At 53.5% G+C, this 27,583-nt stretch overlaps 1 protein-coding gene across 1 annotated transcript; it reads left to right on the top strand.

Annotated features, from left to right (window-relative positions):
* Nucleotides 1–18: 18 nt before the first annotated feature.
* Nucleotides 19–27,581, top strand: KIF1C (kinesin family member 1C). Its single transcript, XM_069949798.1, has 21 exons — nucleotides 19–122; nucleotides 10,832–10,974; nucleotides 11,103–11,179; nucleotides 12,687–12,866; nucleotides 13,570–13,635; nucleotides 15,441–15,619; nucleotides 16,681–16,792; nucleotides 18,334–18,411; nucleotides 18,534–18,599; nucleotides 19,570–19,645; nucleotides 20,454–20,532; nucleotides 20,616–20,746; nucleotides 20,832–21,117; nucleotides 21,512–21,587; nucleotides 21,888–21,967; nucleotides 23,362–23,456; nucleotides 23,559–23,642; nucleotides 24,165–24,348; nucleotides 24,431–24,503; nucleotides 25,140–25,727; nucleotides 26,485–27,581. The coding sequence occupies exons 2-21, from the start codon at nucleotides 10,869–10,871 to the stop codon at nucleotides 27,202–27,204; spliced, it is 3,336 nt and encodes a 1,111-aa protein (XP_069805899.1). The 5' UTR covers nucleotides 19–122; nucleotides 10,832–10,868; the 3' UTR covers nucleotides 27,205–27,581.
* The last annotated feature ends 2 nt before the right edge of the window (nucleotides 27,582–27,583 follow it).

The following is a 27,583-nucleotide window of genomic DNA, read 5'->3' on the forward strand; positions in this document are numbered from 1 at the left end:
ACTGGCGACCCCCCCCCCCCCCCCCCCCCCTACCCCTCCGCAATTATACCGGAATATTGTGTAGCGGATTATTATAACACAGGAGGTGGGCGGCTATAATGTGACAGAGCCACAAATCAGCGGTAAGAACAGCGGGATGCGGTGTACCCCATTATACCCTGGTATGGGGGAGTCACCGTTGCCTATACACAGTGTCCCCATTATTCCCTGGTATTGGGGGGTCCTGCTATACACAGTGCCCCCCATTATTCCCTGGTATGGGGGGGTCCTGCTATACACAGTGCCCCCCATTATTCCCTGGTATGGGGGGGTCCTGCTATACACAGTGCTCCCCATTACTCCCTGGTATTGGGGGGGTCCTGCTATACACAGTGCCCCCCCATTATTCCCTGGTATTGGGGGGGGGGGGGTCCTGCTATATACAGTGCCCCCCATTATTCCCTGGTATGGGGGGGTCCTGCTATACACAGTGCCCCCCATTATTCCCTGGTATGGGGGGGTCCTGCTATACACAGTGCCCCCCATTATTCCCTGGTATTGGGGGGGGGTCCTGCTATACACAGTGCCCCCCATTATTCCCTGGTATTGGGGGGGGGGGTCCTGCTATATACAGTGCCCCCCATTATTCCCTGGTATGGGGGGGTCCTGCTATACACAGTGCCCCCCATTATTCCCTGGTATGGGGGGGTCCTGCTATACACAGTGCCCCCCATTATTCCCTGGTATTGGGGGGTCCTGCTATACACAGTGCCCCCCATTATTCCCTGGTATTGGGGGGGTCCTGCTATATACAGTGTCCCCATTATTCCCTGGTATTGGGGGGGGTCCTGCTATATACAGTGTCCCCATTATTCCCTGGTATTGGGGGGGTCCTGCTATACACAGTGCCCCCCATTATTCCCTGGTATTGGGGGGGGTCCTGCTATACACAGTGCCCCCCATTATTCCCTGGTATTGGGGGGGTCCTGCTATACACAGTGTCCCCATTATTCCCTGATATCGGGGGGGTTGGGGGGGTCCTGCTATATACCAGGGCTGTGGAGTTGGTAAGCCGCAGCTCCGACTCCTGAATTTTATCAGGACCGACTCCAACTCGGCCTCCTGCTCCTTCATAAATACCAGGGGAGTTATCTATCACACTGGTTCAGCAGCTTCTCCCTAATGTCCTGGGGCGACTTCTGAGGTCATATATACCATATATACAGCAGATTCTCCCTAATGTCCTACATGATCCTGGGGCGACTTCTGAGGGAATATATACTATATATAAAGCAGATTCTCCCTAATGTCCTACATAATCCTGTTACAACTTCTGAGTGAATAAAGGAATACTATATATAAAGCAGCTTCTCCTGTGTGTGCAGAGGATTCAGCCAGTCTCCAGCCTCCATGTCCTGAACAACTCAGAACTAGACTAGATGGAGCAGGTGTTTTTTCCTGCTGACAATCTTCGATGTTTCTAACTAATATTCACCATACACAAAGAAACATTGCTAACACTGCCAAATCCCTGTGACACACAGGGGTCTGCCATACTGATATACTGAGCCATACTGAGTCACACATAGGGATGTTGAGGGTCACTGTGGGGGCAAGCAATAGCACACACACAGCCCGCTACAGCCATAGCGCACACACACACAGCCTGCTGCAGCCATAGCGCACACACACACAGCCTGCTGCAGCCATAGCGCACACACACACACAGCCTGTTGCAGCCATAGCGCACACACACACACAGCCTGTTGCAGCCATAGCGCGCACACACACACAGCCTGCTGCAGCCATAGCGCACACACACAGCCTGCTGCAGCCATAGCGCACACACACACAGACTGCTGCAGCCATAGCGCACACACACACAGACTGCTGCAGCCATAGCGCACACACACACAGACTGCTGCAGCCATAGCGCACACACACACAGACTGCTGCAGCCATAGCGCACACACACACAGACTGCTGCAGCCATAGCGCACACACACACAGACTGCTGCAGCCATAGCGCACACACACACAGACTGCTGCAGCCATAGCGCGAACACACACACAGACTGCTGCAGCCATAGCGCGAACACACACACAGACTGCTGCAGCCATAGCGCGAACACACACACAGACTGCTGCAGCCATAGCGCGAACACACACACAGACTGCTGCAGCCATAGCGCGAACACACAGCCTGCTGCAGCCATAGCGCACACACACACACAGCCTGCTGCAGCCATAGCGCATACACACACAGCCTGCTGCAGCCATAGCGCATACACACACAGCCTGCTGCAGCCATAGCGCATACACACACAGCCTGCTGCAGCCATAGCGCATACACACACAGCCTGCTGCAGCCATAGCGCATACACACACAGCCTGCTGCAGCCATAGCGCATACACACACAGCCTGCTGCAGCCATAGCGCATACACAAACAGCCTGCTGCAGCCATAGCGCATACACACACAGCCTGCTGCAGCCATAGCGCATACACACACAGCCTGCTGCAGCCATAGCGCATACACACACAGCCTGCTGCAGCCATAGCGCATACACACACAGCCTGCTGCAGCCATAGCGCATACACACACAGCCTGCTGCAGCCATAGCGCATACACACACAGCCTGCTGCAGCCATAGCGCATACACACACAGCCTGCTGCAGCCATAGCGCATACACACACAGCCTGCTGCAGCCATAGCGCATACACACACAGCCTGCTGCAGCCATAGCGCATACACACACAGCCTGCTGCAGCCATAGCGCATACACACACAGCCTGCTGCAGCCATAGCGCATACACACACAGCCTGCTGCAGCCATAGCGCATACACACACACATACACACACAGCCTGCTGCAGCCATAGCATGCATACACACACACACACACACACACAGCCTGCTGCAGCCATATCATAGTCCTGCTATATACAGTGTCCCCATTATTCCCTAGTATGGGGGGTCCTGCCATATACAGTGCCCCCCATTATTCCCTGGTATGGGGGAGGGTCGTGCTATACACAGTGCCCCCCATTATTCCCTGGTATTGGGGGGGTCGTGCTATACACAGTGCCCCCCATTATTCCCTGGTATTGGGGGGGGTCCTACTATATACAGTGTCCCCCATTATTCCCTGGTATTGGGGGGGGTTGTGCTATATGCAGTGTCCCCATCATACCCTGTTATGGGGGGGGGTCTTGCTGTATGGAGTGTCTCCCATCATACCCTGTTATGGGGGGGGGGTCTTGCTGTATGGAGTGTCTCCAATTATTCCCTGGTATTGGGGGGGGTCTTGCTATATAGTGTCCCCCATTGTTCCCTGGTATTGGGGGGGGGGTTCTGCTATACACAGTGCCCCTCATTATTCCCTGGTGTGGGGGGTCCTGCTATACACAGTGCCCCCCATTATTCCCTGGTATATGGGGGGGCGTGCTATACACAGTGCCCTCCATTATACCCTGGTATTGCGGGGGGGGGGGTGTTCTTATTGTGCTGTTATGAGCAGACATGAATCCTGCTGGTGGCACTACAACTCTCAGCATACTCATACCCACAGATAATAGGTGCCCCCCCCTTTCCAGCTAGTGCCACTACAACTCTCAGCATACTCATACCCACAGATAATAGGTGCCCCCCCTCCCAGCAGGTGGCCAGAGGTCGGGGCTGGATCAGGATGCGGCACTCAAGTGGTCGGTGACCGGTGATTTCCTGCTGTCCGCGTGGCGGTATTATGTCCCTCCATTCTGCCACTCTGCAGGTGTTGCTGAACTATAACTCCCATTATGCAGCCTGGCGCTGTAGCTTGGATACTGCAGTGGGATTTTCCTCAGTATCAGACCTCTGTGTATCTGATCTGTTATGTTCGCTGTATTGCAGTTTATCTTAGGTTACTGTGGCGGTGTTATGTGGATTGTTCTGCACTGTGATTTGAGTACTGTATGGCGGTGTAATGTACATAATGACAGTATTATGTGTTACTGTGTGGCAGTATTTGGCACTATGATTTGGGCAAGGTATGGTGGTGTTATGAATGCAGTGGGGCATTATGATGTGTATGGTATGGTGGGGTTATGAATGCAGTGTGGCAGTATTATGTGTATGTAATGGTGGGGTTATGAATGCAGTGTGACAGTGCTGTGTGGATGGTATGGTGGTGTTATGAATGCAGTGGGGCAGTATGATGTGTATGGTATGGTGGGGTTATGAATGCAGTGTGGCAGTATGATGTGTATGGTGGGGTTATGAATGCAGTGTGACAGTGCTGTGTGTATGGTATATTGGTGTTGAGGACGCAGTGGGGTAGTATGATGTGTATGGTATGGCGGGGTTATGAATGCAGTGGGGCAGTATGATGTGGATGGTATGGTGGTGTTATGAATGCAGTGGGGCAGTATGATGTGTATGGTATGGTGGGCTTATGAATGCAGTGTGGCAGTATGATGTGTATGGTGGGGTTATGAATGCAGTGTGACAGTGCTGTGTGTATGGTATATTGGTGTTGAGGACGCAGTGGGGTAGTATGATGTGTATGGTATGGCGGGGTTATGAATGCAGTGTGACAGTGCTGTGTGTATGGTATGGCGGGGTTATGAATGCAGTGGGGCAGTATGATGTGTATGGTATGGTGGGGTTATGAATGCAGTGGGGCAGTATGATGTGTATAGTATGGTGGGGTTATGAATGCAGTGGGGCAGTATGATGTGGATGGTATGGTGGGGTTATGAATGCAGTGGGGCAGTATGATGTGGATGGTATGGTGGGGTTATGAATGCAGTGTGACAGTGCTGTGTGTATGGTATGATGTTATGAATGCAGTGTGGCAGTATGATGTGTATGGTATGGTGGTGTTGAGGACGCAGTGTGGCAGTATGGTGGGGTTATGAATGCAGTGTGCCAGTATTGTGTATGGTATGGTGGGGTTAAGGATGCAGTATGATGTGTATGTGATGGTGGGGTTATGAATGCAGTGTGGCAGTATGATGTGTATGGTATATTGGTGTTGAGGACGCAGTGTGGCAGTATGGTGGGGTTATGAATGCAGTGTGCCAGTATTGTGTATGGTATGGTGGGGTTAAGGATGCAGTATGATGTGTATGTGATGGTGGGCTTATGAATGCAGTGTAGCAGTATGATGTGTATGGTGGGGTTATGAATGCAGTGTAACAGTATGATGTGTATGGTATGGTGGTGTTATGAATGTAGTGGGGCAGTATGATGTGTGTATGGTGGGGTTATGAATGCAGTGGGGCAGTATGATGTGTATGGTGGGGTTATGAATGCAGTGGGGCAGTATGATGTGGATGGTATGGTGGGGTTATGAATGCAGTGGGGCAGTATGATGTGGATGGTATGGTGGGGTTATGAATGCAGTGGGGCAGTATGATGTGGATGGTATGGTGGGGTTATGAATGCAGTGGGGCAGTATGATGTGGATGGTATGGTGGGGTTATGAATGCAGTGGGGGCAGTATGATGTGGATGGTATGGTGGGGTTATGAATGCAGTGGGGCAGTATGATGTGGATGGTATGGTGGGGTTATGAATGCAGTGGGGCAGTATGATGTGGATGGTATGGTGGGGTTATGAATGCAGTGGGGCAGTATGATGTGGATGGTATGGTGGGGTTATGAATGCAGTGGGGCAGTATGATGTGGATGGTATGGTGGGGTTATGAATGCAGTGGGGCAGTATGATGTGTATGGTATGGTTGGGTTATGAATGCAGTGGGGCAGTATGATGTGTGTATGGTATGGTGGGGTTATGAATACAGTGGGGCAGTGCTGTGTGTATGGTATTGTGTTATGAATGCAGTGTAGCAGTATGATGTGTATGGTGGGGTTATGAATGCAGTGGGGGGAGTATGATGTGTATATGGTATTGTGTTATGAATGCAGTGTAGCAGTATGATGTGTATGGTGGGGTTATGAATGCAGTGGGGCAGTATGATGTGTGTATGGTATTGTGTTATGAATGCAGTGTAGCAGTATGATGTGTATGGTGGGGTTATGAATGCAGTGGGGGGAGTATGATGTGGATGGTATGGTGGTGTTATGAATGCAGTGGGGCAGTATGATGTGGATGGTATGGTGGTGTTATGAATGCAGTGGGGCAGTATGATGTGTATGGTATGGTGGGGTTATGAATGCAGTGGGGGAGTATGATGTGGATGGTATGGTGGTGTTATGAATGCAGTGTAGCAGTATGATGTGTATGGTGGGGTTATGAATGCAGTGGGGCAGTATGATGTGTATGGTGGGGTTATGAATGCAGTGGGGCAGTATGATGTGTGTATGGTGGGGTTATGAATGCAGTGGGGCAGTATGATGTGTATGGTGGGGTTATGAATGCAGTGGGGCAGTATGATGTGTATGGTGGGGTTATGAATGCAGTGGGGATGTATGATGTGTATGGTGGGGTTATGAATGCAGTGGGGCAGTATGATGTGTATGGTGGGGTTATGAATGTAGTGGGGCAGTATGATGTGTATGGTGGGGTTATGGATTTAGTGGGGCAGTATGATGTGTATGGTGGGGTTATGAATGCAGTGTAGCAGTATGATGTGTATGGTGGGGTTATGAATGTAGTGGGGATGTATGATGTGTATGGTGAGGTTATGAATGCAGTGGGGCAGTATGATGTGTATGGTGGGGTTATGAATGTAGTGGGGATGTATGGTGGGGTTATGAATGCAGTGGGGCAGTATGATGTGTATGGTGGGGTTATGAATGTAGTGGGGATGTATGATGTGTATGGTGGGGTTATGAATGTAGTGGGGATGTATGGTGGGGTTATGAATGCAGTGTAGCAGTATGATGTGTATGGTGGGGTTATGAATGCAGTGGGGCAGTATGATGTGTATGGTGGGGTTATGAATGCAGTGGGGCAGTATGATGTGTATGGTGGGGTTATGAATGCAGTGTAACAGTATGATGTGTATGGTATGGTGGGGTTATGAATGCTGTGTGACAGTGCTGTGTGGTATGGTGGTGTTATGAATGCAGTGGGGCAGTATGATGTGTATGGTATGGTGGGGTTATGAATGCAGTGGGGCAGTATGATGTGTATGGTATGGTGGGGTTATGAATGCAGTGGGGCAGTATGATGTGTATGGTATGGTGGGGTTATGAATGCAGTGGGGCAGTATGATGTGTGTATGGTGGGGTTATGAATGCAGTGGGGCAGTATGATGTGTGTATGGTGGGGTTATGAATGCAGTGGGGCAGTATGATGTGTGTATGGTGGGGTTATGAATGCAGTGGGGCAGTATGATGTGTGTATGGTGGGGTTATGAATGCAGTGGGGCAGTATGATGTGTGTATGGTGGGGTTATGAATGCAGTGGGGCAGTATGATGTGTATGGTGGGGTTATGAATGCAGTGGGGCAGTATGATGTGTATGGTGGGGTTATGAATGCAGTGGGGCAGTATGATGTGTATGGTGGGGTTATGAATGCAGTGGGGCAGTATGATGTGTATGGTGGGGTTATGAATGCAGTGTAGCAGTATGATGTGTATGGTGGGGTTATGAATGTAGTGGGGATGTATGGTGGGGTTATGAATTTAGTGGGGCAGTATGATGTGTATGGTGGGGTTATGAATGCAGTGGGGCAGTATGATGTGTATGGTGGTGTTATGAATGCAGTGGGGCAGTATGATGTGTATGGTGGGGTTATGAATGCAGTGGGGCAGTATGATGTGTATGGTATGGTGGGGTTATGAATGCAGTGGGGCAGTATGATGTGTGTATGGTGGGGTTATGAATTTAGTGGGGCAGTATGATGTGTATGGTGGTGTTATGAATGTAGTGGGGCAGTATGATGTGTATGGTGGGGTTATGAATGCAGTGGGGCAGTATGATGTGTATGGTATGGTGGGGTTATGAATGTAGTGGGGCAGTATGATGTGTGTATGGTATGGTGGTGTTATGAATGCAGTGGGGCAGTATGATGTGTATGGTATGGTGGGGTTATGAATGCAGTGGGGCAGTATGATGTGTATGGTATGGTGGGGTTATGAATGCAGTGTAGCAGTATGATGTGTATGGTGGGGTTATGAATGCAGTGTAGCAGTATGATGTGTATGGTGGGGTTATGAATGTAGTGGGGATGTATGGTGGGGTTATGAATGCAGTGGGGTAGTATGATGTGTATGGTGGGGTTATGAATTTAGTGGGGCAGTATGATGTGTATGGTGGGGTTATGAATTTAGTGGGGCAGTATGATGTGTATGGTGGGGTTATGAATGCAGTGGGGCAGTATGATGTGTATGGTGGGGTTATGAATGCAGTGGGGCAGTATGATGTGTATGGTATGGCAGTGTTATGGACGCAGTATGATGTGGATGATCTATGTCTCCGGGGTTCCGCACTGTGGGAATCTGTGTCGGGGAAGGTGATGCCCTTTGCTCCGATTTGGCTTATTGATCCCACTGGTGAATAAACAGCGTGGGGTCAGACGGGCACATTGTGCAATGCGGCTGCTACCAGGACAGAAGCTTGTCCTCACCCTTCTGATAAACAACCTGAAAAATCCCACAGTCATGTGACCGAGCTGAGTGATGGTGCACAGAGACCCCCTTCCCCCCAGCTGTCACATATACAGTGCAGAGACCCCCCCCCGGCTGTTGATTCTGAAATATTGGTGACATCACTGCATCTGACACAGGTGGCATCCGCCATTGGCTGGGCCCCCGGGCCTGACTGCCCCGCCATGGGGCTTCGGCTGATGTGGGTGGTCCGGAGGGAGGCAGCTTTCCTCTGGATTGTTAATATGGCATCTCTGTGCACCGTATTGACCCCCTGGCACTGCCATGTACACAGCCTGACGTCAGTCATGTGACCAGTAATCACTGGGCATAGTCAGCTTCGGCCCATCAAGATGCCAGGCATGCCAGCAGAGCTGCGGTGTCCAGCATCACATGGATGTTATCCACAGAGACATGTGCCTCCATATCAAAGTGCCCCCTCCCTCTCACGTACACAGGGGGGTTATATATACACTATGGGGGAGATTTATCAAACTGGTGTAAAGTGGAATTGTCTTAGTTGCCCCTAGCAACCAATCAGATTTCACCTTTCATTTTCCAAAGAATTGGTGAGGACTGAAAAGTGGAATCTGGTTGCCGGGGGTGACTGGGCCAATTCCACTTTACACCAGTTTGATAAGTCTCCCCCTATGTGTATATTACGTGTGGGTCAGGCTGTGCGTCCGGCTCCTCTCATGCTGCACATTCTTCACATGCCGGTGTAAGATGGGAGAGCCGGACCCCCATCTGCCAGCATTAACCCCTGAGCCTCTGTGCTCCTGGCCGGGGATCAGACACAGACTCCAGGAACTCCGGATATACAGGATGTTAGGATTGTGTCTCACACTGCAACTCATCTCGCCCATCCTGAAGGGTGTGAGCCCGTCCCACCACACCCGGCACTACAACAGCTCTGATCCAGTGTCCTACAAGAAGCTTCCCCATGGAGCTGAGCCTATAACATCTCACCACGCCCGGCACTACAACAACTCTGCAGCTCCGGTGTCCTACGAGAAGCTTCCCCATAGAGCTGAGCCTATAACATCTCACCACACCCGGCACTACAACAGCTCTGCAGCTCTGATCTGGTGTCCTACGAGAAGCTTCCCCATAGAGCTGAGCCTATAACATCTCACCACACCCGGCACTACAACAGCTCTGCAGCTCCGGTGTCCTACGAGAAGCTTCCCCATAGAGCTGAGCCTATAACATCTCACCACACCCGGCACTACAACAGCTCTGCAGCTCCGGTGTCCTACGAGAAGCTTCCCCATAGAGCTGAGCCTATAACATCTCACCACACCCGGCACTACAACAGCTCTGATCCAGTGTCCTACGAGAAGCTTCCCCATAGAGCTGAGCCTATAACATCTCACCACACCCGGCACTACAACAGCTCTGATCCGGTGTAATACAAGAAGCTTCCCCATAGAGCTGAGCCTATAACATCTCACCACACCCGGCACTACAACAGCTCTGCAGCTCCGGTGTCCTACAAGAAGCTTCCCCATAGAGCTGAGCCTATAACATCTCACCACACCCGGCACTACAACAACTCTGCAGCTCCGGTGTCCTACGAGAAGCTTCCCCATAGAGCTGAGCCTATAACATCTCACCACACCCGGCACTACAACAGCTCTGATCCGGTGTCCTACAAGAAGCTTCACCATAGAGCTGAGCCTATAACATCTCACCACACCCGGCACTACAACAGCTCTGCAGCTCCAGTGTCCTACAAGAAGCTTCCCCATAGAGCTGAGCCTATAACATCTCACCACACCCGGCACTACAACAGCTCTGCAGCTCCGGTGTCCTACGAGAAGCTTCCCCATAGAGCTGAGCCTATAACATCTCACCACACCCGGCACTACAACAACTCTGCAGCTCCGGTGTCCTACGAGAAGCTTCCCCATGGAGCTGAGCCTATAACATCTCACCACACCAGGCACTACAACAGCTCTGATCCGGTGTCCTACAAGAAGCTTCCCCATAGAGCTGAGCCTATAACATCTCACCACACCAGGCACTACAACAACTCTGCAGCTCTGATCCGGTGTCCTAAAAGAAGCTTCACCGTAGAGCTGAGCCTATAACATCTCACCACACCAGGCACTACAACAACATATCCTATAACATATCCCAGGAGGAGCCGCAGCCCACCCCATAACGTAGCCCCTCCCAGGAGGAGCCCACCCCATAACGTAGCCCCTCCCAGGAGGAGCCCACCCCATAACATAGCCCCTCCCAGAAGGAGCTGCAGCCCCATAACCACTATTGACAGGACGTGGTTAACCCTTTCCTCTTTATCTCCACAGATTTTTTTTCATTTGGTTTGGGTGACACCATTTAAAGATGTCTGGAGCTTCGGTGAAAGTTGCTGTCCGTGTGCGGCCCTTCAACACCAGAGAAATTTCCCATGATGCCAAGTGTGTGATCCAGATGCAGGGGAACAGCACATGTAGGTGCCAGGTGTTACCTGTATAGTCCTCCCCCATGTGTAACGTCCAGGCCCCTTGTGTGTCCCCAATGTGGTGACCCTGTATCTTCTGGTAATGTCTCTCGTTGTCTGTACTCTTTATATTTCAGGTATTTCTAACCCAAAGCAGCCCAAAGATGCCCCAAAGAGCTTCACATTTGACTACTCCTACTGGTCGCACACCACGGTGAGATCCCGCTCTGCATCATCTTTACATAGAAATCCGCAGCTCCCATGTATGGGGTAACCCCTGCTCTATGATCTGTAGCTCCCATGTATGGGGTAACCCCTTCTCTATATGATCCACAGCTCCCACATATGGGGTAACCCCTGCTCTATGATCTGTAGCTCCCATGTATGGGGTAACCCCTTCTCTATATGATCTGTAGCTCCCATGTGTGGGGTAACCCCTGCTCCATGATCTGTATCTCCCATGTATGGGGTAACCCCTGCTCTATATGATCTGTAGCTCCCATGTATGGGGTAACCCCTGCTCTATGATCTGTAGCTCCCATGTATGGGGTAACCCCTGCTCTATGATCTGTAGCTCCCATGTGTGGGGTAACCCCTGCTCTATGATCTGTAGCTCCCATGTATGGGGTAACCCCTTCTCTATATGATCTGTAGCTCCCATGTATGGGGTAACCCCTTCTCTATATGATCTGTAGCTCCCATGTATGGGGTAACCCCTGCTCTATGATCTGTAGCTCCCATGTATGGGGTAACCCCTGCTCTATGATCTGTAGCTCCCATGTATGGGGTAACCCCTGCTCTATGATCTGTAGCTCCCATGTATGGGGTAACCCCTTCTCTATATGATCTGTAGCTCCCATGTATGGGGTAACCCCTGCTCTATGATCTGTAGCTCCCACGTATGGGATAACCCCTGCTCTATGATCTGTAGCTCCCATGTATGGGGTAACCCCTGCTCTATGATCTGTAGCTCCCATGTATGGGGTAACCCCTTCTCTATATGATCTGTAGCTCCCATGTATGGGGTAACCCCTTCTCTATATGATCTGTAGCTCCCATGTATGGGGTAACCCCTGCTCTATGATCTGTAGCTCCCATGTATGGGGTAACCCCTGCTCTATGATCTGTAGCTCCCATGTATGGGGTAACCCCTTCTCTATGATCTGTAGCTCCCATGTGTGGGGTAACCCCTGCTCTATATGATCTGTAGCTCCCATGTATGGGGTAACCCCTGCTCCATGATCTGTAGCTCCCATGTATGGGGTAACCCCTGCTCTATGACCTGTAGCTCCCATGTATGGGGTAACCCCTGCTCTATGATCTGTAGCTCCCATGTATGGGGTAACCCCTGCTCTATATGATCTGTAGCTCCCATGTGTGGGGTAACCCCTGCTCCATGATCTGTAGCTCCCATGTATGGGGTAACCCCTGCTCCATGATCTGTAGCTCCCATGTATGGGGTAACCCCTGCTCTATATGATCTGTAGCTCCCATGTGTGGGGTAACCCCTGCTCCATGATCTGTAGCTCCCATGTATGGGGTAACCCCTGCTCTGTACATAGAGATCCGCAGGTGATGGGTGTCTGTATAATTCATTCTCTGCATGGAACATTTTCATAGTTTTGAATAGCCATAGAGTCCTGAAGGATTGGTGAGTGCCGCCATCTATTTCTTCGCCTGTTTTTATAATGTAATAATGGTCGCCGTCCTCCATCGTACAGGAAGAAGACCCCAATTTTGCGTCTCAGCGCCAGGTGTACAAGGACATCGGGGAGGAGATGCTGTTACACGCCTTTGAAGGATACAACGTCTGCATTTTTGCCTACGGACAGACGGGAGCCGGGAAATCCTACACCATGATGGGGAAACCGGACAGCACGCAGCACGGCATTATCCCCCAGGTACGGAGGAGACCCCACTGTATGGGGGGGGGGGGGATTGGTCAGTCCTGGTCATCACTGTATGGGGGGGGGGGGGGGGATTGGTCAGTCCTGGTCATCACTGTATGGGGGGGGGGGATTGGTCAGTCCTGGTCATCACTGTATGGGGGGGGGGGGGGGATTGGTCAGTCCTGGTCATCACTGTATGGGGGGAGGGGGGGATTGGTCAGTCGTGGTCATCACTGTATGGGAGGGGGGGGGGATTGGTCAGTCCTGGTCATCACTGTATGGGAGGGGGGGGGGGGATGGTCATTCCTGGTCATCACTGTATGGGGGGGGGGGGATTGGTCAGTCCTGGTCATCACTGTATGGGGGGGGGGGGGGGGGGGATTGGTCAGTCCTGGTCATCACTGTATGGGGGGGGGGATTGGTCAGTCCTGGTCATCACTGTATGGGGGGGGGGGGGGGGGGGAGGATTGGTCAGTCCTGGTCATCACTGTATGGGGGGGGGGGGTGATTGGCCAGTCCTGGTCATCACTGTATGGGGGAGGGGGGTGATTGGCCAGTCCTGGTCATCACTGTATGGGGGAGGGGGGTGATTGGCCAGTCCTGGTCATCACTGTATAGGGGGGGGGGGGCTGCGGCGGGGGTGATTGTTTGGTCCTGGTAGAGGTTGGCGCGGTGCTATCGATCTCTCTAATAACATCTCTCCCTTTCCTTTCAGTTATGTGAAGATTTATTCAGTAGAATATCTGAGAATAAAAGTCCTCAACTATCCTACTCCGTGGAGGTAACACATGAGTATATGTATACGGTGTGCACAGGGGGAGGGGTGTGTATATGTAGTATATATGGAGGGAGGGGGGATACCTGTAGTATTTACAGGGGGAGGGGTGTGTATATGTAGTATATACAGGGGGTGGAGGGTATATGTAGTATATACAGGGGGTGGAGGGTATATGTAGTATATACAGGGGCTGGGGGGTATATGTAGTATATACAGGGGCTGGGGGGTATACACTCACCGGCCACTTTATTAGGTACACCATGCTAGTAACGGGTCGGACCCCCTTTTGCCTTCAGAACTGCCCCAATTCTTGGTGGCATAGATACAACAAGGTGCTGGAAGCTTCCTCAGAGATTTTGGTCCATAGTGACATGATGACATCACACAGTTGCCGCAGATTTGTCGGCTGCACATCCATGATGCCAATCTCCCGTTCCACCACATCCCAAAGATGCTCTATTGGATTGAGATCTGGTGACTGTGGAGGCCATTTGAGTACAGTGACCTCATTGTCATGTTCAAGAAACCAGTCTGAGATGATTCTAGCTTTATGACCTGGCACATTATCCTGCTGAAAGTCGCCATCAGATGTTGGGTCCATTGTGGTCATAAAGGGATGGACATGGTCAGCAACAATACTCAGGTAGGCTGTGGCGTTGTAACCATGCTCAATTGGTACCAAGGGGCCCAAAGAGTGCCAAGAAAATATTCCCCACACCATGACACCACCACCACCAGCCTGAACCGTTGATACAAGGCAGGATGGATCCATGCTTTCATGTTGTTGACGCCAAATTCTGACCCTACCATCCGAATGTCGCAGCAGAAATCGAGACTCATCAGACCAGGCAACGTTTTTTCCAATCTTCTACTGTCCAATTTCGATGAGCTTGTGCAAATTGTAGCCTCAGTTTCCTGTTCTTAGCTGAGCGGAGTGGCCCCCGGTGTGGTCTTCTGCTGCTGTAGCCCATCTGCCTCACAGTGCGACGTACTGTGCGTTCAGAGATGCTCTTCGGCCTACCTTGGTTGTAACGGTTGGCTATTTGAGTCACTGTTGCCTTTCTATCAGCTCGAACCAGTCTGCCCATTCTCCTCTGACCTCTGGCATCAACAAGGCATTTCCGCCCACAGAACGGCCGCTCACTGGATGGTTTTTCTTTTTCGGACCATTCTCTGTAAACCCTTGAGATGGTTGTGCGTGAAAATCCCAGTAGATCAGCAGTTTCTGAAATACTCAGACCAGCCCTTCTGGCACCAACAACCATGCCACGTTCAAAGGCCTCAAATCACCTTTCTTCCCCATACTGATGCTCGGTTTGAACTGCAGGAGATTGTCTTGACCATGTCTACATGCCTAAATGCACTGAGTTGCCGCCATGTGATTGGCTGATTAGAAATTAAGTGGTAACGTGCAGTTGGGCAGGTGTACCTAATAAAGTGGCCGGTGAGTGTATGTAGTATATACAGGGGGTGGGGGTATATGTAGTATATACAGGGGGTGGGGTGTGTATATGTAGTATATACAGGGGGTGGGGGGTATATGTAGTATATACGGGGGCGGGGGGTATATGTATTATATATGGGGGGGGTATATGTCGTGTATATACAGGGGTGGAGGGTATATGGAGTATATACAGGGGGAGGGGTGTGTATATGGAGTATATACAGGGGGTGGGTGGTATATGGAGTATATACAGGGGGTGGGGGGTATATGGAGTATATACAGGATCTGGGAGGTATATGGAGTATATACTGGGTGTGGTGTGTAGACATATAGCGTCACCATCGCTCCCTCATTGATCTGCCAGGTCAGCTATATGGAGATTTACTGTGAGCGGGTCCGGGATCTGCTTCGCCCAAAAAGTAAAGGTAACCTGAGGGTGCGGGAGCATCCCATCCTGGGGCCGTACGTGGAGGATCTGTCCAAGCTGGCCGTCACCTCTTACAATGACATCGCCGACCTCATGGACTGCGGCAACAAGGCCCGGTAACCTCCTGGGGACAACCCCGAGTCATGTGTGCGCTCAGTACAACCTCCTGTGTCTGTGTGCGTGTGGGCTCAGTACAACCTCCTGTGTGTGTGTGTGTGGGCTCCGTACAACCTCGTGTGTGTGTGTGTGTGTGTGTGTGTGTGTGTGGGCTCAGTACAACCTCGTGTGTGTGTGTGTGTGGGCTCAGTACAACCTCGTGTGTGTGTGTGTGTGGGCTCAGTACAACCTCGTGTGTGTGTGTGTGTGGGCTCAGTACAACCTCGTGTGTGTGTGTGTGGGCTCAGTACAACCTCGTGTGTGTGTGTGTGTGTGGGCTCAGTACAACCTCGTGTGTGTGGGCTCAGTACAACCTCGTGTGTGTGTGTGTGTGTGTGTGGGCTCAGTACAACCTCGTGTGTGTGTGTGTGTGTGTGTGTGTGTGTGGGCTCAGTACAACCTCGTGTGTGTGTGTGTGTGTGTGTGGGCTCAGTACAACCTCGTGTGTGTGTGTGTGGGCTCAGTACAACCTCGTGTGTGTGTGTGTGGGCTCAGTACAACCTCGTGTGTGTGTGTGTGTGTGTGGGCTCAGTACAACCTCCTGTGTGTGTGTGTGGGCTCAGTACAACCTCGTGTGTGTGTGTGTGTGTGTGTGTGGGCTCAGTACAACCTCGTGTGTGTGTGTGTGTGTGTGTGTGTGGGCTCAGTACAACCTCGTGTGTGTGTGTGTGGGCTCAGTACAACCTCGTGTGTGTGTGTGTGGGCTCAGTACAACCTCGTGTGTGTGTGTGTGGGCTCAGTACAACCTCGTGTGTGTGTGTGTGGGCTCAGTACAACCTCGTGTGTGTGTGTGTGTGGGCTCAGTACAACCTCGTGTGTGTGTGTGTGGGCTCAGTACAACCTCGTGTGTGTGTGTGTGTGGGCTCAGTACAACCTCGTGTGTGTGTGTGTGGGCTCAGTACAACCTTGTGTGTGTGTGTGTGTGTGGGCTCAGTACAACCTCGTGTGTGTGTGTGGGCTCAGTACAACCTCCTGAGTCTGTGTCTGGGCTCAGTATAACCTCCGTGTATCCTCCTGACAGCACTGTCGCTGCCACCAACATGAATGAGACCAGCAGCCGCTCACACGCCGTCTTCACCATCGTCTTCACTCAGAAGAGACACGATGAGATGACCAACCTGGACACTGAGAAGGTGGGGGGCTATTATATACAGTGTGGGGGGGGGAGGCTATCATATACAGTGTGTGGGGGGGCTATTATATACAGTGTGGGGGGGGGGGGGGAGGCTATCATATACAGTGTGTGTGGGGGGGGATCATATACAGTGTGTGTGGGGGGGGATCATATACAGTGTGTGTGGGGGGGGGGGGGATCATATACAGTGTGTGTGTGGGGGATCATATACAGTGTGTGTGGGGGGGATCATATACAGTGTGTGTGTGTGTGTGGGGGGGATCATATACAGTGTGTGTGTGTGTGGGGGGGATCATATACAGTGTGTGTGTGTGTGGGGGGGATCATATACAGTGTGTGTGTGTGTGGGGGGATCATATACAGTGTGTGTGTGTGGGGGGGATCATATACAGTGTGTGTGTGTGGGGGGGATCATATACAGTGTGTGTGTGGGGGGGGATCATATACAGTGTGTGTGTGGGGGGGGATCATATACAGTGTGTGTGTGGGGGGGATCATATACAGTGTGTGGGGGGGATCATATACAGTGTGTGGGGGGGATCATATACAGTGTGTGGGGGGGATCATATACAGTGTGTGGGGGGGATCATATACAGTGTGTGTGGGGGATCATATACAGTGTGTGGGGGGGATCATATACAGTGTGTGTGTGTGGGGGGGATCATATACAGTGTGTGTGTGTGTGGGGGGGGGGATCATATACAGTGTGTGTGTGGGGGGGGGGGATCATATACAGTGTGTGTGGGGGGGGGGGGGATCATATACAGTGTGTGTGTGGGGGGGGGGATCATATACAGTGTGTGTGTGGGGGGGGGGATCATATACAGTGTGTGTGTGTGCGGGGGGGGGATCATATACAGTGTGTGTGTGGGGGGGATCATATACAGTGTGTGTGTGGGGGGGGATCATATACAGTGTGTGTGTGGGGGGGGATCATATACAGTGTGTGTGTGGGGGGGGATCATATACAGTGTGTGTGTGGGGGGATCATATACAGTGTGTGTGTGGGGGGATCATATACAGTGTGTGTGTGGGGGGATCATATACAGTGTGTGTGTGGGGGGGATCATATACAGTGTGTGGGGGGGATCATATACAGTGTGTGTGTGGGGGGGATCATATACAGTGTGTGGGGGGGATCATATACAGTGTGTGGGGGGGATCATATACAGTGTGTGGGGGGGGGGGATCATATACAGTGTGTGTGTGGGGGGGATCATATACAGTGTGTGGGGGGGATCATATACAGTGTGTGTGTGGGGGGGATCATATACAGTGTGTGTGTGGGGGGATCATATACAGTGTGTGTGGGGGGGGGGATCATATACAGTGTGTGGGGGGGGGATCATATACAGTGTGTGTGGGGGGGGATCATATACATTGTGTGGGGGGATCATATACAGTGTGTGTGGGGGGGGGGGATCATATACAGTGTGTGGGGGGGGATCATATACAGTGTGTGGGGGGGGGGCGGGTCACATGCAGGGCCCGGTCGTCATGGAGACACACCATCACATGTGCCGCCCCTCTGTGTCACAGGTCAGTAAGATCAGCCTGGTGGATTTAGCGGGAAGTGAGAGAGCCGACTCCTCCGGGGCCAAAGGAACCCGTCTGAAGGTGAGTGAGGACCACCAGGGGTGAGTGAGGACCACCAGGGGTGAGTGAGGACCACCAGGGGGCGCTGCTGCCTCCTCGCTGTACTGGAGATGACACAATCTGTACACCATGTTATGTTGCAGGAAGGCGCAAATATCAACAAGTCACTGACAACCCTGGGGAAGGTGATCTCTGCCCTGGCCGAAATGGTGAGTGATGAGGGGGGAGGGGTCCTGTGTGTGACATCGGGGGAGGGGTCCTGTGTGTGACATCGGGGGAGGGGTCCTGTGTGTGACATCGGGGGAGGGGTCCTGTGTGTGACATCGGGGGAGGGGTCCTGTGTGTGACATCGGGGACAGGGGAGGGGTCCTGTCCGGGCACGGCTGTACTGTAATAAGATATCAGCCTCTCCTCTTATATCACTGCTGTACTGTAATAAGGTGATATCAGCCTCTCCTCTATCACTGCTGTACTGTAATAAGATATCAGCCTCTCCTCTTATATCACTGCTGTACTGTAATAAGATATCAGCCTCTCCTCTTATATCACTGCTGTACTGTAATAAGATATCAGCCTCTCCTCTTATATCACTGCTGTACTGTAATAAGATATCAGCATCACTGCTGTACTGTAATAAGGTGATATCAGCCTCTCCTCTTATATCACTGCTGTACTGTAATAAGGTGATATCAGCCTCTCCTCTTATATCACTGCTGTACTGTAATAAGGTGATATCAGCCTCTCCTCTTATATCACTGCTGTACTGTAATAAGGTGATATCAGCCTCTCCTCTTATATCACTGCTGTACTGTAATAAGGTGATATCAGCCTCTCCTCTTATATCGGTGCTGTCCTGTAATAAGATATCAGCCTCTCCTCTTATATCACTGCTGTACTGTAATAAGATATCAGCCTCTCCTCTTATATCACTGCTGTACTGTAATAAGATATCAGTATCTCCAGTACTGTTATAATCTCCGGCCCCTGCGGTCGCTGTGTTCTCTATGAGTTATTAGCAGTCTCTCTCCATTTCACCTCTGTCTCTCTCTAATGCTGCACATCACATAGTGGAGAGATGGCCGATGACGTGTAAGTATGTCACCTGTGATGTCATGGGGGCGGGGCCTGTGCTGCTGGCCACTCCCACTATAACCTGCTCTACTAATCCTGTGTCCTCAGCAATCAAAGAAGAAGAAATCCGATTTTATTCCTTACCGGGACTCTGCCCTGACCTGGCTGCTGAAAGAGAACCTGGGTGAGTGCCGGGGACCACTGGGGGGGGGGTGGGCACTGCCGGGGGAGGTGAGGGGTACTGCTGCCCTGACCTGGCTGCTGAAAGAACCTGGGTGAGTGCCGGGGACCACTGGGGGGGGTGGGCACTGCCGGGGGAGGTGAGGGGTACTGCTGCCCTGACCTGGCAGCTGGAGGAGAACCTGGGCGAGTGCCGGGGACCACTGGGGGGGGGGCACTGCCGGGGGAGGTGAGGGGTACTGCTGCCCTGACCTGGCTGCTGAAAGAGAACCTGGGTGAGTGCCGGGGACCACTGGGGGGGGTGGGCACTGCCGGGGGAGGTGAGGGGTACTGCTGCCCTGACCTGCCTGCTGAAGGAGAACCTGGGTGAGTGCCGGGGACCACTGCCGGGGGAGGTTAGGGGTACTGCTTAACCTGGGTGAGTGCCAGGGGAGGTGAGGGGTACTGCTGACCTGGCTGCTGAAGGAGAGCCTGGGCGAGTGCCGGGGACCACTGAGGGGGGGGGGGTCGGGGCACTGCCGGGGGAGGTGAGGGGTACTGCTGACCTGGCAGCTGGAGGAGAACCTGGGCGAGTGCCGGGGACCACTGGGGGGGGGGGGGCACTGCCGGGGGAGGTGAGGGGTACTGCTGCCCTGACCTGCCTGCTGAAGGAGAACCTGGGTGAGTGCCGGGGACCACTGCCGGGGGAGGTTAGGGGTACTGCTTAAACTGGGTGAGTGCCGGGGACCACGGGGGTTGGCACTGCTGCCCTGAAGGCTTGTCATAGGGCCCGGCCAGTCTTCACAGACCGCCGCTGTTCATTGTTACTGCAGGTGGGAACTCCCGTACAGCCATGATCGCCGCTCTCAGCCCGGCCGATATCAACTATGAGGAGACGCTGAGCACGCTCCGGTGAGTGTCCACAGAGTACCACTCACACAGTATATATACCGCACGATGGACAGAGGTCGTGACCTGCACTTTGTGTTCTCCAGATACGCCGACCGCGCCAAGCAGATAAAGTGTAACGCCATCATAAATGAAGATCCCAACGCCAGGCTAATCCGGGAGCTGAAGGAGGAGGTGGCGCGGCTGCGGCAGCTCCTGTACAGCCAGGGTCTGGCAGGTGAGTCTGGGGGGGGACCTCTCTGTGTGGGCGCACTGCAGACCCCTGGGACCTCCTGTGATCTCTCCTCTTTGGTTTCACACAGATCTTGCCCTGGAGGACGGTGTAACTGTGCCCGGTGCCCCTCTACAATCCTCCGCTCCTCTCCCATCACTGCCATGTGAGCCGGGCTCCCCTCCCCCTCCTCCGCCGCCACTCGCGCCCCCCGCCATGAACGGTCAGCCGGAGCCCTATGATGAGGCTGTGGGTGACGTCTCCATCTGTACGGAGGAGGCGATGGAACGGCTGCAGGAGACAGAGAAAATCATCGCCGAGCTGAACGAGACCTGGGAGGAGAAGCTGCGCCGGACCGAGGCCATGCGTATGGAGAGGTGAGCGGGGGCAGGGCGGCTGCCAGAATGTGATGATGTAAGCAGGAGGTGATGGAGGCAGGGGGGTGGGCACAGTGGTGATGTAAGCAAGAGGCGGGCACAGTGGGGTGATGGGGGGCAGACACAGTGGTGATGTAAGCAGAAGGCGGGCACAGTGTGGTGATGGAGACGGGGCCACTGCTAAAGTCTGATGTAAGCAGGAGGCGGGCACAGTGGGGTGATGGAGGCGGGGGCAGGCACAGTGGTGATGTAGGCAGGAGGTGGGCACAGTGTGGTGATGGAGGCGGGGCCACTCCTAAAGTCTGATGATGTAAGCAGGAGGCGGACGCAGTGTGGTGATGGGGGCGGGGGGGACGGGCACAGTGTATTGACATCTGTTGATTTCTTTTATTAGGGAGTCGCTGTTGGCTGAAATGGGTGTGGCTCTAAGAGAAGATGGGGGTACCGTGGGGGTCTTCTCTCCAAAAAAGGTATTAAAGAGCTGTGCCCCCCGGTCCGGTCCTGTGACCTCTCGGGCTCGGTCCGGTCCTGTGACCTCTCGGGCTCGGTCCGGTCCTGTGACCTCTCGGGCTCGGTCCGGTCCTGTGACCTCTCGGGCTCGGTCCGGTCCTGTGACCTCTCGGGCTCGGTCCGGTCCTGTGACCTCTCGGGCTCGGTCCGGTCCTGTGACCTCTCGGGCTCGGTCCGGTCCTGTGACCTCTCGGGCTCGGTCCGGTCCTGTGACCTCTCGGGCTCGGTCCTTATAACCTTTCTCTTGTGTATTACCACAGATCCCACATCTTGTCAATCTGAATGAAGATCCCCTCATGTCTGAGTGTCTCCTGTACCATATAAAGGAGGGCGTGACCCGGTAATGTCCCCGGGGGGCCACACCCTTCCTGTGTACTGTCACCTCTATCTGATCTGTCTATCTATGAGTATGGGGGGGAGGCTGGGAATAAGATCCCTGACAGCTGCTGCCCTATCGACATTCCCGACACAGCAGCGTCTCTCTCACACGTGGCAGCGTCCGGCACAGCAGCGTCTCTCTCTCACACGTGGCAGCGTCCGGCACAGCAGCGTCTCTCTCTCACACGTGGCAGCGTCCGGCACAGCAGCGTCTCTCTCTCACACGTGGCAGCGTCCGGCACAGCAGCGTCTCTCTCTCACACGTGGCAGCGTCCGGCACAGCAGCGTCTCTCTCTCTCACACGTGGCAGCGCCCGACACAGCAGCGTCTCTCTCCCACGTGGCAGTGCCGACACAGCAGCGTCTCTCTCCCACGTGGCAGTGCCGACACAGCAGTGTCGGGCACAGCAGCGTCTCTCTCTTACACGTGGCAGTGTCGGGCACAGCAGCGTCTCTCTCTTACACGTGGCAGTGTCGGGCACAGCAGCGTCTCTCTCTCACATTTGGCAGTGTCGGGCACAGCAGCGTCTCTCTCACACGTGGCAGTGCCCGGCACAGCAGCGTCTCTCTCACACGTGGCAGTGTCGGGCACAGCAGCGTCTCTCTCACATTTGGCAGTGCCCTGCACAGCAGCGGCTCACTCTCTCACACGTGGCAGCGCCGGGCACAGCAGCGTGTCTCTCTCTCACACGTGGCAGCGCATAGCACAGCAGCGTCTCTCTCACACGTGGCAGTGCCCGGCACAGCAGCGTCTCTCTCCCACGTGGTAGTGCCCAGCACAGCAGCGTCTCTCCAACATGGCAGCGCCCGACACAGCAGCGGCTCTCTCACACGTGGCAGCGCCCGGCACAGCAGCGGCTCTCACACGTGGTAGTGCCCAGCACAGCAGCGTCTCTCCAACATGGCAGCGCCCGACACAGCAGCGGCTCTCTCACACGTGGCAGCGCCCGTCACAGCAGCGGCTCTCTCACACGTGGCAGCGCCCGGCACAGCAGCGGCTCTCTCACACGTGGCAGTGCCCGACACAGCAGCGTCTCTCTCGCACGAGCAGTGCCCGGCACAGCAGCGTCTCTCTCGCACGTGGCAGTGCCCGGCACAGCAGTGGCTCTCTCACACGTGGCAGTGCCCGGCACAGCAGCGGCTCTCTCACACGTGGCAGTGCCCAGCACAGCAGCGGCTCTCTCACACGTGGCAGTGCCCGGCACAGCAGCGGCTCTCACACGTGGCAGTGCCCGGCACAGCAGCGGCTCTCTCACGTGGCAGTGCCCGGCACAGCAGCAGCTCTCTCGCACATGGCATTGCCCAGCACAGCAGCAGCTTGTGCTCTCTGTGACTCTCTCCTCCCTCTTCCTCGCAGAGTGGGTCAGGTGGACGTGGACATCAGGCTGAGCGGTCAGTTCATAAAGGAGCAGCACTGTCTTTTCCACTGCAACACCAATGGGAGCGGAGAAGGTACTGCACACTGTGTGTGTGTGGTGGGGGGTGCCGGGGTGCCCCTGTGTGTGGATCTGCCATCACTCGCCTAATCCTCCCCCATTTGTGATTCCTCTGCAGTGATCGTTACATTACAGTCGTTTGAAGGAGCCGAAACATATGTGAATGGGAAGCAAGTGACTGAACCCCTGGTGCTGAAGTCAGGTCAGTGATCAGGGCAGAACCTCAGGACAGTGCCCCCTGTGTGGGGTAACTGGCTATATAGCTTGTCCGGAGGCTGTATAACTGCCCCTGAGGTCATGGCTCCCCCTATGAATAGGCTGTATAACTGCCCCCAGGTCATGGCTCCCCCTATGTAGAGGCTGTATAACTGCCCCCAGGTGATGGCTCCCCCTATGTAGAGGCTGTATAACTGCTCCTGGATCATGGCTCCCCCTATGTATAGGCTGTATAACTGCTCCCGGATCATGGCTCCCCCTATGAATAAGCTGTATAACTGCCCCCAGGTCATGGCGCCCCCTATGAATAAGCTGTATAACTGCCTCCGGATCATGGCTCCCCCTATGTATAGGCTGTATAACTGCCCCCGGATCATGGCTCCCCCTATGTAGAGGCTGTATAACTGCCCCCAGGTGATGGCTCCCCCTATGTATAGGCTGTATAACTGCCCCCGGATCATGGCTCCCCCTATGTATAGGCTGTATAACTGCCCCTCGTTCTCGGCAGGTAACCGGATTGTGATGGGTAAGAACCACGTCTTCCGCTTTAACCACCCGGAGCAGGCGCGGCTGGAGAGAGAGAAGAGCAGCGCCGCCCTGGAGGTTCAGCCTGAACCTGTGGACTGGAACTTTGCCCAGCGGGAGCTGCTGGAGAAGCAGGGCATCGATATCAAGCTGGAGATGGAGAAGCGGTAAGTCCAGTGGGGAGTCTGTATCCTGTGGGGTCAGCAGGGGGCGCTCGATCCCTGAGGGGCATTAATGGCTTCTCTTCAGCCTGCAGGATCTGGAATTCCAGTATAAGAGAGAGAAGGAAGAAGCGGACCTGACTCTGGAGCAGCAGAGACTGGTAGGTCACACGGCTCTCCTCCAGGTGGCATCCATTTTGGACCTGCTGCTTTAAAGGGGTATTCCACTCAGACATAACTTTTGATATGTTGCTTCTCATGGGGAGACTAACAATTCCTTCCATACTTGTAATTATCTATTCAGTCTCCTTCCCCCAGTTTTCAGTTGCTGCTTTCTGCTGAAGACACAAAAATCTGTGTGTGAGCTTTTCTCTCTGGCTCCCCCTCCGCCCCCCCCCCCCCCCCCCCCCAAAAAAAAAAAACCTTCTGAGATGGCTGATGTAAACAAGTCCCTGGCAGGCTGTATCTGCAACATTGTAGCTTTTTTGTAATGCTGGGAGGGTTAATCAGTGAGTTCATCAGCAACTTGACCTCAGAATAACTCTCCCAGCGTCACAAAGAAGCTACAGTGTTGCAGCTAAAGCCTGCCAGGAACTTGTTTACGTCAGCTGTTTTAGAAGGGGGGGGGCAGCTCACACACAGATTTTTGTGTCTTCAGCAGAAAGCAGCAGCTGAGAATTGGGGGAAGGAGACTGAATAGATAAGTATGGAAGGGATGGTTAGTCTCACCATGGGCAGCGGCATATCAGAAGTTATGTTTGAGTGGAATACCCCTTTAACCCTTTCCTCTCTTGCAGTATGGTGATTCAGACAGTGGAGATGACTCGGACAAGCGCTCCTGTGAGGAGAGTTGGCGTCTGATCTCTTCCCTCCGAGAGAAGGTGCCACCGGGCCGGGTGCAGAGCATTGTGAGACGCTGCGGCCTCCCGAGCAGTGGCAAGAAGCGGGAACCTATCAAAGTGTACCAAATCCCCCAGCGCCGCCGGCTGGGCAAGGACCCGCGATGGCTGACCCTGGCAGATCTGAAGATGCAGGCGGTGAAGGAAATCTGCTACGAGGTGGCCCTCAACGACTTCAAGCACAGCAAACAGGAGATCGAGGCCATGTCCGTCATCAAGATGAAGGAGCTGTGCCGCACCTACGGCAAGAGGGACGCCAACGAGAAGGAGTGGTGGAAGGCTGTGGCCCGGGACGTGTGGGACACCGTGGGGGTGGGCGAGGACGACGACGCCAGCAAAGGGGGAGTCCAGGACCTGAAGGCCCATATAGACAAGCTGACCGACATCCTGCAGGAGGTGAAGCTGCAGAACAACATGAAGGATGAGGAGATCCGGGCACTCAGAGACAGGATGATGAAGATGGAGCGCGTCATGCCGGTCACACAGGTGAGACCCCCGCCCACTACACAACTGTGATTACAGCTCTGGAGGATGAGACATGATGTAACAGCAGAATAGTGAGCGCAGCTCTGGAGGAGGATGAGACATGGTGTAAGCAGAATAGTGAGTGCAGCTCTAGAGGACATGATGTAACAGCAGTATGGTGAGTGCAGCTCTGGAGGATATGAGGTAACAGCAGAATAGTGAGTGCAGCTCTGGAGGAGGATGAGACATGATGTAACAGCAGAATAGTGAGTGCAGCTCTGGAGGATGGGACATGATGTAACAGCAGAATAGTGAGCGCAGCTCTGGAGGATGGGACATGATGTAACAGCAGAATAGTGAGTGCAGCTCTGGAGGATGGGACATGATGTAACAGCAGACTAGTGATTACAGCTCTGGAGGATGAGACCTGATGTAACAGCAGAATAGTGAGTGCAGCTCTGGAGGATGAGACATGATGTAACAGCAGAATAGTGAGTGCAGCTCTGGAGGATGGGACATGATGTTACAGCAGAATAGTGAGCGCAGCTCTGGAGGATGAGACATGATGTAACAGCAGAATAGTGAGTGCAGCTCTGGAGGATGGGACATGATGTTACAGCAGAATAGTGAGTGCAGCTCTGGAGGATGGGACATGATGTAACAGCAGAATAGTGAGCGCAGCTCTGGAGGAGGATGAGACATGATGTAACAGCAGAATAGTGAGTGTTGTAGATGTTTCTGGCCGCTCGCTGACCTTTGCCTTTGGTTCCGCCCCCAGGATGACATCACTGATGACTATTCGGATGAGCAGTCTTTCTCGTGGTGCTCCCCGGATGATGACATTGGGAATAGTAACCAGGCTGAAGGTTCTCCTGACCATTCTCCTAAGGGTCAGCGGGTGACGCAGCTGATGGAGGATGACTCCTCCTTTCGGAGGGGGAGGATGCGTTGGCTAAAGCAAGAGCAGACCCGTGTACAGAACCTCCAGCAGCAGCAGATGAACCGCTGCCTCCGGCGTCCCCCCGGCACTGGGAAATTCATCCCCCCACTGGACTGTAAGCTGCGCTTCCCCTTTAAGAGCAATCCCCAGCATCGCTTCTCCTGGGCTCCTGGGGCCACCTATGTGGTAGAGGAGCTGTCCAATCCCTGGTCGGAGGACAGAAGAAGTGGAGGGGAGGATGATGGTGACAGGAGAAGCGGTCAGCGGAGGCAAGAGGAGGCCGAGAACCATCAGCGGCAGAGGAGGAACTCACTGGACGGAGGCTCCAACAGAGGCCGGCGCCAAAACAATCGCCATAGCTGCCAGAACGGTGAGAACCTGCAGCAACCTCGGAGGAGGTCACAAGGTCGAGAGAGCGACGGAGGATCCCAGGCCTCTAAACGTCACCCCTCCTCCCCCCAGGAGCGCCCCTACAAGTACCACCCCTACACCGCACCCCCACGCATGCGTCGTCAGAACTCCGCCCCTGACCTGTGTGACCGGGAGACCCCTGTATGAAGAAAGAAAGAGGCTGAGCATGTGATAGTGAGGATGAAGACGAGGAGGCGGGATGCCAGGAACCGAAGGAACAGAATGTGCACTCTGACCTCCCAAGGGGAGGGGCTGAACTCTGACCTTTAACCTGAGACTATGACCTGTTTTCTTTTGAGTTTTCTTCTTTTTGTTTTATCTCTTATGTTTATTGATTTTGTGTCTGAGAAGGAGATATCGCTGCTATGAAGGGATAACACTACGGGACTGTCCTGCCCCACCCCCCCATATCCATACAATCACTGTCAGCGGCAGGATGACCCCCCCCCCCCCAAACGTGCGCTATATATGTATATAGAAATGGATGTATATGTATACATGGGGGTGTATATATATATATATATAT

Source organism: Dendropsophus ebraccatus, chromosome 1 (assembly GCF_027789765.1).
Source record: "Dendropsophus ebraccatus isolate aDenEbr1 chromosome 1, aDenEbr1.pat, whole genome shotgun sequence".
Lineage (NCBI taxonomy): Eukaryota > Metazoa > Chordata > Amphibia > Anura > Hylidae > Dendropsophus > Dendropsophus ebraccatus.

Bases quoted from the DNA above. Each gene is read 5' to 3' on its own strand.
- KIF1C (XM_069949798.1), top strand. From the start codon at position 10,869: ATGTCTGGAGCTTCGGTGAAAGTTGCTGTCCGTGTGCGGCCCTTCAAC. The intron at 10,975-11,102 runs GTAGGTGCCAGG...TTTATATTTCAG, and splicing joins GATGCAGGGGAACAGCACAT to GTATTTCTAACCCAAAGCAG. The intron at 12,867-13,569 runs GTACGGAGGAGA...CTTTCCTTTCAG, and splicing joins AGCACGGCATTATCCCCCAG to TTATGTGAAGATTTATTCAG.